Source organism: Dendropsophus ebraccatus, chromosome 10, assembly GCF_027789765.1.
Source record: "Dendropsophus ebraccatus isolate aDenEbr1 chromosome 10, aDenEbr1.pat, whole genome shotgun sequence".
Taxonomy (NCBI): domain Eukaryota; kingdom Metazoa; phylum Chordata; class Amphibia; order Anura; family Hylidae; genus Dendropsophus; species Dendropsophus ebraccatus.
Window position 1 is genome coordinate 22336986 of NC_091463.1, and position 15941 is coordinate 22352926.

Here is a 15941-nt window from a genome sequence, read left to right on the forward strand (position 1 = left end):
TGGCCGCAGTCCGCGATACCTTCCAGTTGAAGGATTCTCCGGACCCCTCACCTGCTGATGAGGTGTTTTTTCCATAGAAGCGGTCACCGTGTCCGCAGCACTTTTCCCAGTCACAAAGAGTTTGATGACCTGTTTTCCAAATTTTGGAAGTCCCCAGACAAGCGTTTCTCAAAGCCTAAACACTTGTCGGTCCTTTACCCTTTCCCCGAGGACCTCGTGTCTCGCTGGTCAGGTCCACCTTCTGTGGATCCTCCGATCTCTCGGTTGACCAAGGTCACGACTCTTCCGCTGGACAATGCGTCGTCCCTTAAGGATTCCACTGACAGACGCACCGAGTCCTTAGCTAAGTCAGCTTTTGAGGCCTCTGGCTCATCTCTCCTTCCCACCCTTGCTTCCACTTGGGTGTCTAAGTCCATTTCAATGTGGGCTAAGCAACTGAAGGACGGCATTACTTCTGGCGTATCGGCTGAGGACTTGGCCGACCTCGCCCAACAGATTCAGGACGCAGCTCAGTACCTCTGCTCGGCTTCTCTGGACGCTGCAGCCTGTTCGGCTTTTGCGTCGGCCAATATTGTAGCTATTCGCCGGTCCTTGTGGCTTCGTGAGTGGCGGGCTGACAACGCTTCCAAGCGGTCTCTCACCAGTCTGCCTTTTGCGGGCTCTCGTCTCTTTGGGAAACGCCTGGATGACATTATTTCTGATGCCACAGGGGGGAAGAGTACCAATCTTCCCCAGCAACGCCCCAAGCGTCAGGATTCCCGTCGCAAACCAGGCTCCTTTCGTTCCTTTCGGTCGCTTCCGTCGACTCGCGCCGGGAAGACTGCGGCTCCTCAGAACAAAAGGTCCGGTTTCTCCAAAAAACCGTTCTTCCTGGCAGGCGCGATCTGCCGCTTCCCGCCCCCCCTTTAAGCCTGGCACCTCCAAGCCCTCCTCCTCCTGAAGGTTTTCCCCCACCCGGATCTCCTCAGGTGGGCGGCCGTCTCCTGTTGTTCCAGGAGGTCTGGCTTGCTCATGTTCAGGACGCCTGGGTGCGAGAACTGATCTCACAGGGCTACAAGATCGAGTTCATTTCCGTTCCCCGCGATCGTTTTTTCCTTTCTCGTCCCCCCAGGTCCCCTGCCCTGGCGGCCGGTTTTTTCCAGGCCATCCCTTCGCTCCTCTCGAAGGGAGTGATTGTTCGCGTTCCTGCTCTTCAACGGTTCCGCGGGTTCTATTCGAACCTATTCGTGGTTCCGAAGAAGGACGGTTCGGTACGTCCGATTCTAGACCTCAAGCGTCTGAATCGTCACGTCCGACTATCTCACTTCCGGATGGAGTCCCTGCGTTCTGTGATCGCATCTCTGGAGCCAGGCGAGTTCCTTTCTTCGGTGGATATTCAGGACGCGTATCTTCACGTGCCGATTTATCCTCCTCACCAACGTTTCCTGCGTTTTGCAGTAGGGGAAGAGCATTATCAGTTCGTGGCTCTCCCGTTCGGCCTGGCTTCGGCGCCGCGGGTTTTCACGAAAACCATGGCGGCTGTCATGGCTCTTCTTCGGGCTCGAGGTGTCTCAGTAACCCCTTACTTGGACGACATACTCGTCAAAGCTCCATCCAAGGACCAGAATTTAGAGAGCCTCCATATCACCCTGGATACGCTCTCTCGCTTCGGTTGGCTGCTCAACCGTTCCAAGTCCTCCCTGGTCCCTGCCCAGTCCATCGTTTTTCTGGGAATGCGTTTGGATTCAGTACAGGCCCGCGTTTTCCTTCCAGAGGACAAGTTGCAGTCCCTTCAGGCCAATATCAGAGCTCTTTGCAGCCACCGCCCTGTGTCCATACGTTTTTGTATGAGGGTTCTGGGGAAGATGGTGGCGTCTATGGAGGCGATCCCTTTTGCCCAGTTTCATTCCCGCCCCCTGCAGCTCTTCCTGCTGTCACGGTGGGACAGGTCACTCCCCTCTCTAGATCGGAGGGTGAAACTACCGGCTCGCCTCCGCCAAGACCTTCAGTGGTGGTTGCGGTCTCCGAGCCTCTCCCTGGGGCGCTCCTTCCTTCCTGTTCATTGGCAGATTGTGACCACCGATGCCAGCCTGCGGGGCTGGGGAGGGGTCTGGAACGACCTGACGGTTCAGGGAACCTGGTCGGCCAAGGAAGCTTGCCTCCCCATCAACATCCTCGAGCTGCGGGCGATTCGTCTCTCCCTTCTGCACTGGCAGACACAGCTCCACGGTCTCCCCGTTCGGGTGCAGACAGACAACGCCACTGCAGTGGCTTATGTGAATCATCAGGGCGGGACCCGCAGCAAGACCGCCATGATGGAAGTGGCGCTGATCCTCTCCTGGGCGGAGGAAACCGTGCTTGCCTTGTCCGCTGTTCACATTCCGGGTGTGGACAATTGGATGGCCGACTATCTGAGTCGTGCACGGGTGGATCCAGGGGAATGGACCCTGCATCCCGAGGTGTTCTCCCAGATCTGTCGCAGGTGGGGGACACCGGATGTGGATTTGATGGCGTCTCGCTTCAACCACAGACTGCCGAAGTTCGTCTGCCGGACGAGGGACCCTCTGGCTCTGGCCTCGGACGCCTTGGTGATTCCCTGGCGTCGGTTCAGCCTCCCTTACATCTTTCCTCCTCTCCCGCTTCTGCCGCGGGTGGTGAGAAAGATAAAGTCGGAAGGACTTCCGGTGATCCTCGTGGCCCCGGACTGGCCACGGCGCGCCTGGTACACGGATCTCGTGAACCTCGCCGCCGACGTCCCCTGGCGTCTACCAGACCGGCCGGATCTTCTCACTCAAGGTCCGCTCTGCCACCCGCGTTTAGCCACGCTACGTTTGACGGCGTGGCTGTTGAAACCTGGATTCTGAAATCACGCGGTTTCTCTGATGCGGTCATTAGGACCATGATCAGGGCCCGGAAGCCTGCATCGGCAAGGATTTATTATCGTTGTTGGAGGGCCTTCCTCCGGCACTGTGAGGCCTGTTCTGCGCCTCCACTTCCCTTTTCTCTGGCGCAACTCCTGGCCTTCCTCCAGGCAGGTCTGGACGCAGGCTTAGCTCTGAGCTCTCTTAAGGGCCAGGTTTCTGCCCTTTCAGTTTTTTTTCCAGAGACCATTGGCGTCAGTTCCTCAAGTCAGGACTTTTCTCCAAGGAGTGGCGCGCATTGCACCTCCTTATCGGCACCCAGTTCCCCCGTGGGATCTGAATCTCGTCCTGGATGCTATGCAGTCTCCTCCGTTTGAGCCCCTCCGGGAGGTGCCTTTGGCCATCTTGTCCTTTAAGGTGGTTTTCCTGGTGGCGGTTACGTCTGTCCGGAGGATTTCGGAATTGGCAGCCCTTTCTTGCCGTCCTCCCCTGCTGGTGTTGCACCAGGACAAGGCGGTACTTAGGCCCGTGGCTTCTTTTCAGCCCAAGGTGGTTTCACCTTTCCACCTCAACGAAGATATTGTTCTTCCTTCTTTCTGTCCGGCCCCCTCTCATCCAAGGGAGCGCTCGCTCCACAAGCTGGATGTGGTTCGCGCCCTGCGCATCTATCTCTCCAGGACGAAGTCTCTTCGACACTCGGACTCACTCTTTGTCATCCCTGAGGGTCCTCGAAAGGGGTCAGCAGCGTCTAAGGCGACCCTGGCCCGCTGGGTCCGCTCCGCCATCGCTCAGGCTTACCGGAGTAAGGGTAAGTCGCCCCCGTTCCGGATTGCAGCTCACTCGACTCGTTCGGTTGGGGCTTCCTGGGCCATTCGTCACGGGGCCTCAGCTCTTCAACTCTGCAAGGCCGCCACGTGGTCCTCACTGCACACCTTTTCTAGGTTTTACCGTGTGGACACGTTTGCATCGGCCGATGCAAGTCTGGGCCGCATGGTCTTGCAGGCAGCAGTGGCTTCTTCCTCTTCTTAGCTCCACTCTGTCTCTTCCCACCCAAGGGACTGCTTTTGGACGTCCCACGGTGTCTGTGTCCCCCAATAAGACGCACGAGAAAGGAGGAGTTTTTACTCACCGTAAACTCTCTTTCTCGTAGTCTTCATTGGGGGACACAGCACCCACCCTCTGTTGTCTGATTAAGGTTGCCTGTTGGCCTGTGTTTTTTCAGATTTTGAGTGTGGACTGTTTTTTTCTTTATGGTTGTTTCGGCTCCTCCTACTGCTTTTTCACTACTGAATTAGCTCAGTGCCAGTGGGCGGGTATAGCCTGCTGGGAGGGGCCGACTTGTTTTGTTTTTTTCTTAGTGTCAGCCTCCTAGTGGCAGCAGCCTATACCCACGGTGTCTGTGTCCCCCAATGAAGACTACGAGAAAGAGAGTTTACGGTGAGTAAAAACTCCTCCTTTTTTGTAAAGATCCTTGTCAAACTTAGTATACGGATTATTGAGATTGTGTGTGTTCTGGAGGTTTATCTAATGCTAAAAATGCCCCAAATCACATTTTTATGGTTACAGAAATTATTTTCTATAGTGAGCACTGTAAAGAGCACCGAGATATCAATAGCACTGTCACCATGATGAGCGGAGATCATTACATAGGGAACCACTAAGAACTGGGACAACAGACCATTGAACTGGATCATACTGAACATTAGGGATTCGGTGACTAAACTATTACAGGTTCACTAAGCTATGGAGTCAGTCAACAACTGGATGCCAGGGACCGGGTTACTAAACTACTCGACTCCAAGGACTGAGGTGTCAGAGTACCTCATCCCAGAGACATGTCCTTACGTTTGGTTGTTGGGGTCCAGACACCCCCCCCCCCCCCCCCCCCCCCCCCCCACACACACACACACACACACACCATTAGCAAACATGAATAGAGTTTCTAAGCGTTGTGGAAATAAAACTATTGGACATAGGTGTAGCCAGGTAGGGAGAACTTAGTAATTTGTTTTTTAAACCATTGGGTATAAGGGAAGGAGGCACTGAACAAGTGGACCTTAGGAAATGGGGCACCATTCAGTTTACAACCAATCTAGATTGACTACGTATAGTTTGTCCCTTTATTTCTACATGTCGGATTATTTATATACTTATTTCCCATCATTATATATATTATGAGCATTGTCCCCTCTGTAGAGACCCAGTTCTCCACACGTAGAGGCTCAGGATTAGGATTGTTTTAGCGTCTCTGACCTTTTCATCTGTCACCAAACTTCCATCCTCCATTCCAAATGGGCTGAATGTATTAATGGAATGACCGGCACTTTTCCCTTTGTAATCCCATCAAACAGCAGCCACTAAGTAGAGAGATCTGAGAGCTGCACTCCCTCAGCCTCCTGCAGGACTTCACTATCAAGAGCACTTCAAGGTCTAATCCTTTCCTTAGCTTTGACTTTTAGAAAACCTCTGTTCGATTTCCCTTGATGCCCTTGGAGGGGGTGACCATCCTGACTGGACTACACTACTAAGGAAATGAGGAATGATGGTTGATCTTGGTTGGGATGAAACCACAATGATGTTTTGTTACTGTTTCTTTTCTGTTTTTATTCTTTGTAGTGTCTGTTGTAGGTATACGTCAGGACACTTGTTGGGTATGGGACATAGACAAGTGGATATTTCCAAGGATGTAACCTCAGAAATCATCCATATCTGGCCCAGTATATGTATTTGTTTTTACAATAGCCTATATGGAATCACACAGCCTGGATGAATCCCAGCATCCCTTCTGCTTCAATATATGTCCAAAGTCATCTGTATACTGGACACCATAATAAAATAATGTAAGAAACACTATATGGAGCCAGTTTTTTAGGAGTTGGAGAAACTGTTAGGGGCAACAAGATTGAATCTCCCATTGCCAAGTATTCGGAGCGGACACTCAGCACTTAGGTCAGGCCCCTTTTAAGTAATTCTGGCCGCAAGGTTTACACCTGGATTTAGGGATTTTCTGTCATTCTTTGCAGTTCCTCTCAGCTCCATCTGGTTGGATGGGGCTATTGGTGGACGCTATTGTCAGGTATCTCCAAAAATGTTCCATCAGGGCTCTAATGGGTTATCTTGGCTGTGTGCTTAGGGTGATTGTCTTGTTGGAAGGTAACGCTTCGGGCCAGTCTGAGACTTATAGCTCTCTGGATCAGGTTTTCATTAAAAATATCTCTGTAATTTGCTCCATTTAGCTTTCTGTCACCCCTGACCAGTCTCCCTGTCCTCCCCCATGTTGCTGCCCCCACCCTGCCTTCCTGTACTGATGGCATTGGGCAGGTGATAAGCAGTGCCTGTATTTCTCCAAATAAACCAATTCAATCTTGTCCTCACAGACCCCTGTATCCTATTTCTCACAGTGTTCAGAGTCCTTCAGGTGATATTTTCCAAACTCCTGGCGGGTTTTCATGGCCTAGTGGCTTCTTTCTGGCCACTCTGCCATCAAGCCCAGATTGGTGAAGTGAAGCAGTGATGGTGACCTTCCGGAACCATCCACACCCAGCCAGTGACCATTGGGTTCTTGGTCACCTCTTTTACCAAGTCCCTTCTCAGATTAGTTTGGGGTGGCAGCCAGTCCTGTTTTTTTTCAAATTTCTTCCACTTCTTTTTTTGCCCCCTTCTCCTTCTCCAGCATCTACACAATCCTGTCTCTGAGCTCTACAGGCAGTTCCTTCCTCCTCATAGCAGGGTGTTTTCTTTGATATACATTTTCATACAGTGATATACATTGCGTGTCTTTCCTAATCCTGTCCAATAAGTGAAGTCCAATCAAGGTACAGAAACATCTCAGAGATGAATAAAAGAATTAGGAGGGGCCAGGGCTGAATATCACACGTCATAGCAGAGAGTCTTATTACTTGTGTCCATGTGTTTTAGTACATTTGTTTTCTCATCATGGAGAACTGAGTGCAGAATGATGGAGTATCTTAACACGAGGCCCCAACATAACAAAATGTGAAGAGCGAAAAGATCTCAGTTGCCCCTAGCAACTAATCAGATTCCACCTTTCATTTTCCAAAGAATCTGTGAGGAATGTAAAGTGGAATCTGATTGGTTGCTAGGGGCAACTGAGCCAGTTCTACTTTACACCAGTTTGATAAATCTTCCGTAAATCTTATACGTATACGGTAACAGCCCCCATTGACTTTAAAGGCATCAGAGCTCTGTGGCTGGAAAGATCATCCGGCCTGTACTTAAAGTGACTGTACCACCAGGCCCAGGCTGAAGCACTGGAGGCGGGCCGACCCATCCTTAGTGGGAAGAAACTCCAGCCCCTCCATGACATGACTCCATTAGAATCAATAGAACCCAATCATAGAGGGGCTAGGGTTTCCTCCCACTAAGGGTGGGTCGGCCCGCCTCCAGTGCTTCTGCCTGGGTCTGGTGGTACAGTCACTTTAAGTACCAACTTATCCGGGCTAAGACCGACCATTCCGTGACCCGGTACCAGTACCGGCCAGATGATCTTTAGGGCCGCAGAGTTCGGATACGGGCACATCAGTGTGCACCTGCATCAGAACTCCCCACAGCTCACTATGGAGTGTGTGGCCGGAGCCGCTCGCTCCACAGTGTGCACTGACAGGGTTTTCTGTGGCCGCTATTCACTGAATAGTGGCCTCAGAAAACTGACATGTCACTTTTCTATAGCGCCGAGAGAGATCCCGGCCGGAGTGTATACCATGTGTATACACTCCGGATGGGATACCATAAAAGGCAAAGCAACATATATTTTCGTAAAAAGTACGGCCGTTGTTGCCTTAGGCTATGTTCACTTGCTGTATAACAACGGCCATTGTTGTCAGTGTCAAACAATGGCTGCTGGTTTACAAGTTTTATATATGGCAGTATCGGCTGCAGGAACATAATTAATTTCTATTGGGATTACGGACACATTTGGGTGTGCCTGCAATCCAGTTAACCATAGAACATAGAATGTATACATTGTGTGCACAGTGTGTGAACAACGGCCGCTGTTCCCATAACGTTCAATGACATAATGTTTTATGACAACAACGGCCGCTCTTGTCATAAATAATACATTGTGTGAACATAGTCTTAGGCTAACAGGGGCTGTTGTTCACTATGTCTGCACAAATAATTGACCTGTCAATGTGGCCGCTGGTGCACTACAAACGGCCGTTGTTCACACTACGTACGTTGCACAGCTGAGTTCTATGGTTACTTGGACTGCAGGCAGGTGTCTGGGCTACCAGTCCTATCCGCCAGCATATTCCATCAGTGTGAAACCTATGAGGATGGATATCATTTGGTGTAAATCATTATTCTATAGACTGTAATGTAACTACATGAGAATCTCAGGACACATGTCCCCTCCTTCCCTCCAGTCATCTTATCTATCAGCTCTGTACATAGAAGTTCTTCAAGGGTGACTGGTCACATGATGATTATGTGGCCATTCAAAGCCCTGTCCCTTCAGGGGTTAATCTGCGTATCTATCTGTCACAGATCAGTGTACTGGGGAGGCGAGAGTGCAGCACCAGTAACAGCAGACTGGGATGAGTAAGGCGTGGCCTGCAGCAGACTGGGATGGATAGGGCGTGGTCTGCTAAGAACGAGGCTCCGCCCCAGGAGGAAGTCTCCGCCCATGGGTTAGATGTGGACGTGACGGGGCGTGGCCGCTCGCAGGCTCTGTCCCTTCCCTGAGTCTGTGTTGGGTGACGTCACGGGGTGAGAGGTCGGCTGCACAGTAGCTATGGCCGGCTGTAGTGGGGTGCCGGGGGTCCGGCCGGTGCTGCGGCTGCTCCTGGCCGGGATCGGGTTGCTGGTGAGCGCGGATAAGACGCTGTACGGACCGCAGGATGCCGGGGTCTCCATACTGGAGCGGAAATCGGTGAACGGCGCTCTGTATAACTCATCCTCTGCCTGGCTGCTGGAGTTCTATTCCTCCTGGTGCGGACACTGTATCAACTACGCCCCCACCTGGCGGGCCCTGGCCTCGGATGTGCAGGGTGAGAGCACCGGGAGGAGGGGGAGAGGGAGGATGGAGGGGGATGTATGGAGGGTCCACGGGAGGAGGAGGGGATGGAGGGTCCACGGGAGGGGGAGGATGGAGGGTCCACGGGAGGGGGAGGGGGATGGAGGGTCCACAGGAGGGGGAGGGGGATGGAGGGTCCACGGGAGGAGGAGGGGATGGAGGGTCCACAGGAGGGGGAGGGGGATGGAGGGTCCACAGGAGGGGGAGGGGGATGGAGGGTCCACAGGAGGGGGAGGGGATGGAGGGTCCACAGGAGGGGGAGGGGGATGGAGGGTCCACAGGAGGGGGAGGGGGATGGAGGGTCCACAGGAGGGGGAGGGGGATGGAGGGTCCACAGGAGGGGGAGGGGGATGGAGGGTCCACAGGAGGGGGAGGGGGATGGAGGGTCCACAGGAGGGGGAGGGGGATGGAGGGTCCACAGGAGGGGGAGGGGATGGAGGGTCCACAGGAGGGGGAGGGGGATGGAGGGTCCACAGGAGGGGGAGGGGGATGGAGGGTCCACAGGAGGGGGAGGATGGAGGGTCCATGGGAGGAGGAGGGGATGGAGGGTCCACAGGAGGGGGAGGATGGAGGGTCCACAGGGGGAGGATGGGGAGGATGGAGTGTCCACAGGAGGGGGAGGGGGATGTATGGAGGGTCCACAGGAGGGGGAGGGGGATGTATGGAGGGTCCACAGGAGGGGGAGGGGGATGTATGGAGGGTCCACAGGAGGGGGAGGGGGATGTATGGAGGGTCCACAGGAGGGGGAGGGGGATGTATGTAGGGTCCACAGGAGGGGGAGGGGGATGTATGGAGGGTCCACGGGAGGAGGAGGAGGGGGATGTATGGAGGGTCCACGGGAGGAGGAGGAGGGGGATGTATGGAGGGTCCACGGGAGGAGGAGGAGGGGGATGTATGGAGGGTCCACGGGAGGAGGAGAAGGGGGATGGAGGGTCCACGGGAGGAGGAGAAGGGGGATGGAGGGTCCACGGGAGGAGGAGAAGGGGGATGGAGGGGGAGAAGGGGGATGGAGGGGGAGAAGGGGGATGGAGGGTCCACAGGAGGAGGAGAAGGGGGATGAAGGGGGATGGAGGGTCCACAGAAGGAGGAGAAGGGGGATGGAGGGTCCACAGGGGGAGGAGGGGGAGTATGGAGCGTCCACAGGGGGAGGAGGGTCCACAGGAGGGGGAGGATGGAGGGTCCACAGGAGGAGGAGAAGGGGGATGGAGGGTCAACAGGAGGGGGAGTATGGAGGGTCCACAGGGGGAGGAGGGGGAGTATGGAGGGTCCACAGGGGGAGGAGGGGGAGTATGGAGCGTCCACAGGGGGAGGAGGGGGAGTATGGAGCGTCCACAGGGGGAGGAGGGTCCACAGGAGGGGGAGGATGGAGGGTCCACAGGGGGAGAGGGAAGGGGATGGAGGGTACAGGAGGAGGAGGGGGGGATGGAGGGTCCCCAGGAGGAGGGGGGGATGGAGGGTCCCCAGGAGGAGGAGGGGGGGATGGAGGGTCCACAGGGGCAGGAGGATGGAGGGTCCACAGGGGGAGGAGGATGGAGGGTCCACAGGAGGAGGGGGATGGAGGGTCCACAGGGGGAGGAGGGTCCACAGCAGGAGGAAGATGGAAGGTCCACAGTAGGAGGGGGATGGAGGGTCCACAGGGGGAGGAGGGGGATGGAGGGTCCACAGGGGGAGGAGGGGGATGGAGGGTCCACAGGGGGAGGAGGGGGATGGAGGGTCCACAGGGGGAGGAGGGGGATGGAGGGTCCACAGGGGGAGGAGGGGGATGGAGGGTCCACAGGGGGAGGAGGGGGATGGAGGGTCCACAGGGGGAGGAGGGGGGATGGAGGGTCCACAGGGGGAGGAGGGGGGATGGAGGGTCCACAGGAGGAGGTTGGGGGATGGAGGGTCCACAGGGGGAGGAGGGGGGATGGAGGGTCCACAGGGGGAGGAGGGGGGATGGAGGGTCCACAGGAGGAGGTTGGGGGATGGAGGGTCCACAGGGGGAGGAGGGGATGGAGGGTCCACAGGAAGAGGAGGGGGGATGGAGGGTCCACAGGAGGAGGAGGGTGGAGGGTCCACAGGGGGAGGAGGATGCAGTGTCCACAGGAGGAGGAGGGGGATGGAGGGTCCACAGGAGGAGGGGGATGGAGCGTACACAGAAGGAGGGGAAGGGGGATGGAGGGTCCAGAGGGGGAGGGGGTTGGAGGGTCCACAGGGGGAGGAGGGGATGGAGGGTCCACAGGGGGAGGAGGGGATGGAGGGTCCACAGGGGGAGGAGGGGATGGAGGGTCCACAGGAGGAGGAGGGGGGGATGGAGGGTCCACAGGAAGAGGAGGGGGGGATGGAGGGTCCACAGGAAGAGGAGGGGGGGATGGAGGGTCCACAGGAGGAGGTGGGGGATGCAGTGTCCACAGGAGGAGGTGGGGGATGCAGTGTCCACAGGGGGAGGAGGATGCAGTGTCCACAGGAGGAGGTGGGGGATGCAGTGTCCACAGGGGGAGGAGGATGCAGTGTCCACAGGAGGAGGAGGGGGATGTAGTGTCCACAGGAGGAGGTGGGGGGTGCAGTGTCCACAGGAGGAGGAGGATGGAAGGTCCACAGGAGGAGCGGGATGGAGAGTCCACAGGAGGAGGGGGATGTAGTGTCCACAGGAGGAGCGGGATGGAGGGTCCACAGGAGGAGGGGGATGGAGCGTGCACAGAAGGAGGGGAAGGGGGATGGAGGGTCCACAGGGAGAGGAGGGGATGGAGGGTCCAGAGGGGGAGGGGGATGGAGGGTCCACAGGGGGAGGAGGGGATGGAGGGTCCTGTATACGGGGTCACTCTGTATATAGTGATGTGTCCTGTATATGGGGTCACTCTGTATATAGTGATGTGTCCTGTATATGGGGTCACTCTGTATATAGTGATGTGTCCTGTATACGGTGTCTCTGTGTATAGTGATGTGTCCTGTATACGGTGTCTCTGTGTATAGTGATGTGTCCTGTATACAGTGTCTCTGTGTATAGTGATGTGTCCTGTATACGGGGTCACTCTGTGTATAGTGATGTGTCCTGTATACAGGGTCACTCTGTGTATAGTGATGTGTCCTGTATACGGGGTCACTCTGTATATAGTGATGTGTCCTGTATATGGGGTCACTCTGTATATAGTGATGTGTCCTGTATATGGGGTCACTCTGTATATAGTGATGTGTCCTGTATACGGTGTCTCTGTGTATAGTGATGTGTCCTGTATACGGTTTCTCTGTGTATAGTGATGTGTCCTGTATACAGTGTCTCTGTGTATAGTGATGTGTCCTGTATACGGTGTCACTCTGTATATAGTGATGTGTCCTGTATACAGTGTCTCTGTGTATAGTGATCCGTCCTGTATACGGGGTCACTCTGTGTATAGTGATGTGTCCTGTATACGGGTCACTCTGTATATAGCGATGTGTCCTGTATACAGTGTCTCTGTATATAGTGATGTGTCCTGTATACGGGTCACTCTGTATATAGTGATGTGTCCTGTATACAGTGTCACTCTGTGTATAGTGATGTGTCCTGTATACAGTGTCACTCTGTGTATAGTGATGTGTCCTGTATACAGTGTCTCTGTGTATAGTGATGTGTCCTGTATACGGGGTCACTCTGTGTATAGTGATGTGTCCTGTATACGGGGTCACTCTGTATATAGTGATGTGTCCTGTATATGGGGTCACTCTGTGTATAGTGATGTGTCCTGTATACAGTGTCACTCTGTGTATAGTGATGTGTCCTGTATACGGGGTCACTCTGTGTATAGTGATGTGTCCTGTATACAGTGTCTCTGTGTATAGTGATGTGTCCTGTATATGGGGTCACTCTGTGTATAGTGATGTATCCTGTATACGGTGTCACTCTGTATATAGATGGGCCATGTGGGTTTATGCTTTATGCACCATTGTTAGAGCTGATGAACCTGAAATACCAGGTGATGCGTCTGGCACCTCCCGGCTACACCCATGTGTGTGTGTTGGTGAAGACCCTGTGGCAGTCCTGGTGTGATAGTGTATGTGTGTGTGTGTGGGGGGGGGGGGTCACCATTGTGTGGCTGGCAGCGGCTGTATGCAGGACAGTAAGTGCAGAGGTGGCTATGTCTCTCCCCTTATGCTGCCCATACACCTTAGATATGGTAGCTGTCAGCTGTGCGCTGGTCCGTGTCACCTGGCATCTGGCGGCCGTCTTATCTACAGGCACAGGTGTACGTTGCGGAGTTATCACTCGTGCTGTTGATCTCACATGTTGCCCGGCTCGTGCTTCTCACATTAGGTGAAGGTTTCCATTCTGCTCTTTCCTTTAATCCCTCATTAACACAACCTGTCATTAGGGAATTATCGCCGCCGATAAGCTGCCGCTCACACCCCCGCTAGGCCCTGCCAGGCTGAGGTTCCAGTCTCACTATGAAGATTGTGACCAGAGGAGTGAACACCCATCCTACTATAGACCCTAATATTCTCATTCCCAACATTGCCCCCAGTACTCACAGACTCCCCCTGTGCATTTCTGGAGTAAACACTTAATGACAGAATCCTGTTGCCTCTAGGGGGAGCTCCAGGGGAACCCTTGTGTGTGTGAGGAGCATTATCCTGCAGCTGGAAGCCATGGAGGCAACATATGTGACTGCAGGATGTCCTGTACATGTCAATAGGCTGTTAGTGTCCTACTATCACTACTAGGCGTGACTGACTGTCTTATGTGGTGACTTCTACATCATCACACCAGCAGGGGGCAGTGTGTCCCTCCCTACATCATCTCACCAGCAGGGGGCAGTGTGCCCTCCCTACATTATCACACCGGCAGTGGGCCTCCACAGTCATCACACTGCAGGGGGCAGTGTGTCCTCCCCACATCATCACACCAGCAAGGGGCAGTGTATCCTCCCCATATCATCACCCCAGCAGGAGGCAGTGCGTCCTTTCTACATCGTCACACCAGCAGGGGGCAGTGTCTCCTCCCCATATCATCACCCCAGCAGGGGGCAGTGCGTCCTCCCTACATCATCACACCAGCAGTGTCTCCTCCCCATATCATCACCCTAGCAGGGGGCAGTGCGTCCTCTCCACATCACCACACCAGCAAGGGGGAAGTGTATCCTCGCCACGTCATCAGTGTGTGGGCATCACCACAAGGCTTCATATTCCAACTCGAATGTCATCAGATCCCAGATAGAACCTGGATTGGTATCTAAAGACAGTACAGCGCCAGTTGACAGCATTAAAGGGGTTATCCATTGTTAGAAAAACATGGCTGCTTACCAGAAAATGCACCATTCCTGTCCTAAATTTAAGTGTGGGTTTTGCAGCTCAGTTCCATTGAAGTGAATGGAGCTAATTTGTAATACAACCTAAGGACATGGGTGGTGCTGTTTTGAGAGAAAGCAGACATCTTTTTCTATTCTAAGGGTCTTCTGCGAATAAGAGTTCTTATTGGGGGTGGGGGGGCTGCATCATCAGTTATTGAGCATCAATTTCCAGCCTGTGCAAAACTACAGCTGTTAGGGCATGCTGGGAGTTGTAGTTTTACATCAGCTGGAAAGCCACAGGTCTGTGCACACTACTATAGACATGGAGTGGTGGTCTCCATTGCAGCACCATCTCCACCCCGTTCCGCCATACATCCGGGTGTAACTCTACAGGTGTATATCCCCCAGCAGGGAGACGCACGCTCTCCTCCACATCCCATCTGCTTGCACTTTGACCCCGGCCTGTAACCAGAGGCGGCCGCCATTGTCAGGCTACATTAACATTTAAGGACCTGGGCTGCGTTTAGCAGGGGAGGGGTGTGGAGGGCGAGAAGTGAAAGGACACCCCACTCCCCTCCCTCAAGCCAAACTTTTTTTGTTCCTCCAGTGAAGTGTCACTTTGTGCCCTGTAGTATAGCCGGTTGGCTCTATTGTCTGGGGCTCAATAGCCGTCCATCTGTCCTCGGATACCTCCAGTTACTCATCTGTCAGGACGTCTGCTGCAACTGACGGCTTCTGTCAGCTGCTGTCACCGCTTTCCTGGCCGAGCCGCACAACCTATAGGTTTACCATAGGGGGAGCTGTGCGCTTTCAGTCAGATTTCTTGTATCTCTCTTGAAGTCTTATGACCCCCCCGAGGCCTTGTAATATACTATTACCAAACTATGGGGGAGATTTACTAAAGGGGTGTAAAGTAGAGCTGGCTCAGTTGCCCCTAGCAACCAATCAGATTCCACTTTTCATTCTTCACAAATTCCTTGGAAAATGAAAAGTGCAATCTGATTGGTTGCTAGGGGCAACTGGGCCAGCTCTACTTTACACCAGTTTAGTAAATCTCCCCTTATATATATTTAAGGAGAAGTCTGGCGATTTTAAAACATTTGGCTGGGGGGAATTTGATTACCAGTAGAAACTTAAGTCTCCCTGTGCCCGCGGTGAGCGGCAGGACCGGGCTCCAGGATCTCCGGCGCTGACACATCAGGGCCCGGCTCACAGACTTTCCGCTCAGCCAGTCAGTGACTGGGGAGGGACGCCACTCCATCACTGTCCATCAGCCAGGACAGGCCTTTTCTCAAAGGTTGTGTCGTTGTCATAACTCTGGAAAAATATGGGTCCCGGGGCCGTTCTAATTGCTCACCATGGGCGCGGGGAGAGGTACGTCTGTAAAAATCGACAGACTTCTCCTTTAATGTGAATGCTTGTATTCACTGACGGCAAGAAAGGTCTAAAAACACGCACCCCCTGTAAGCCCGGGCTTTGGCGTGTATTGCAACATAAGTGCACAAAAACGTATGCAATGTGCGTTCCATGGCGTGCCAATAGAAGCGTGAACTGAGCCATAACAGAATTGCAGGTATATACATATAATTTTTTTACCCTGAATGTAAATTGCATCTTGAAACTGGGGAGGAGCCAAAACGCAGAGTATAATATTATAGTATGATTGACTGCAGGTGTGTTGGGCCGAACTCCGAGGCTATTGCTGCGTTTACACAAAGCGATAATTCGCCCAATCGATCGTTTAACGATTTTAAAGCAACGATTTGGTTTTTATAACGATCAGCGTTTAGACGAATAAATCGTTAGAAAATTCGTAAGAAA

The 15941-nt window shown here is 53.7% G+C and overlaps 1 protein-coding gene across 1 annotated transcript in view; it reads left to right on the plus strand.

Moving 5' to 3' along the window:
* The first annotated feature begins 8547 nt into the window (after positions 1-8547).
* Positions 8548-15941, plus strand: part of QSOX2 (quiescin sulfhydryl oxidase 2) — a 33474-nt gene continuing 26080 nt past the window's right edge. Inside the window, exon 1 of the mRNA XM_069986702.1 lies at positions 8548-8851. Coding sequence (XP_069842803.1) covers positions 8596-8851 — 256 coding nt within the window. The 5' untranslated portion in view covers positions 8548-8595. The remainder of the gene's footprint in view (positions 8852-15941) is intronic.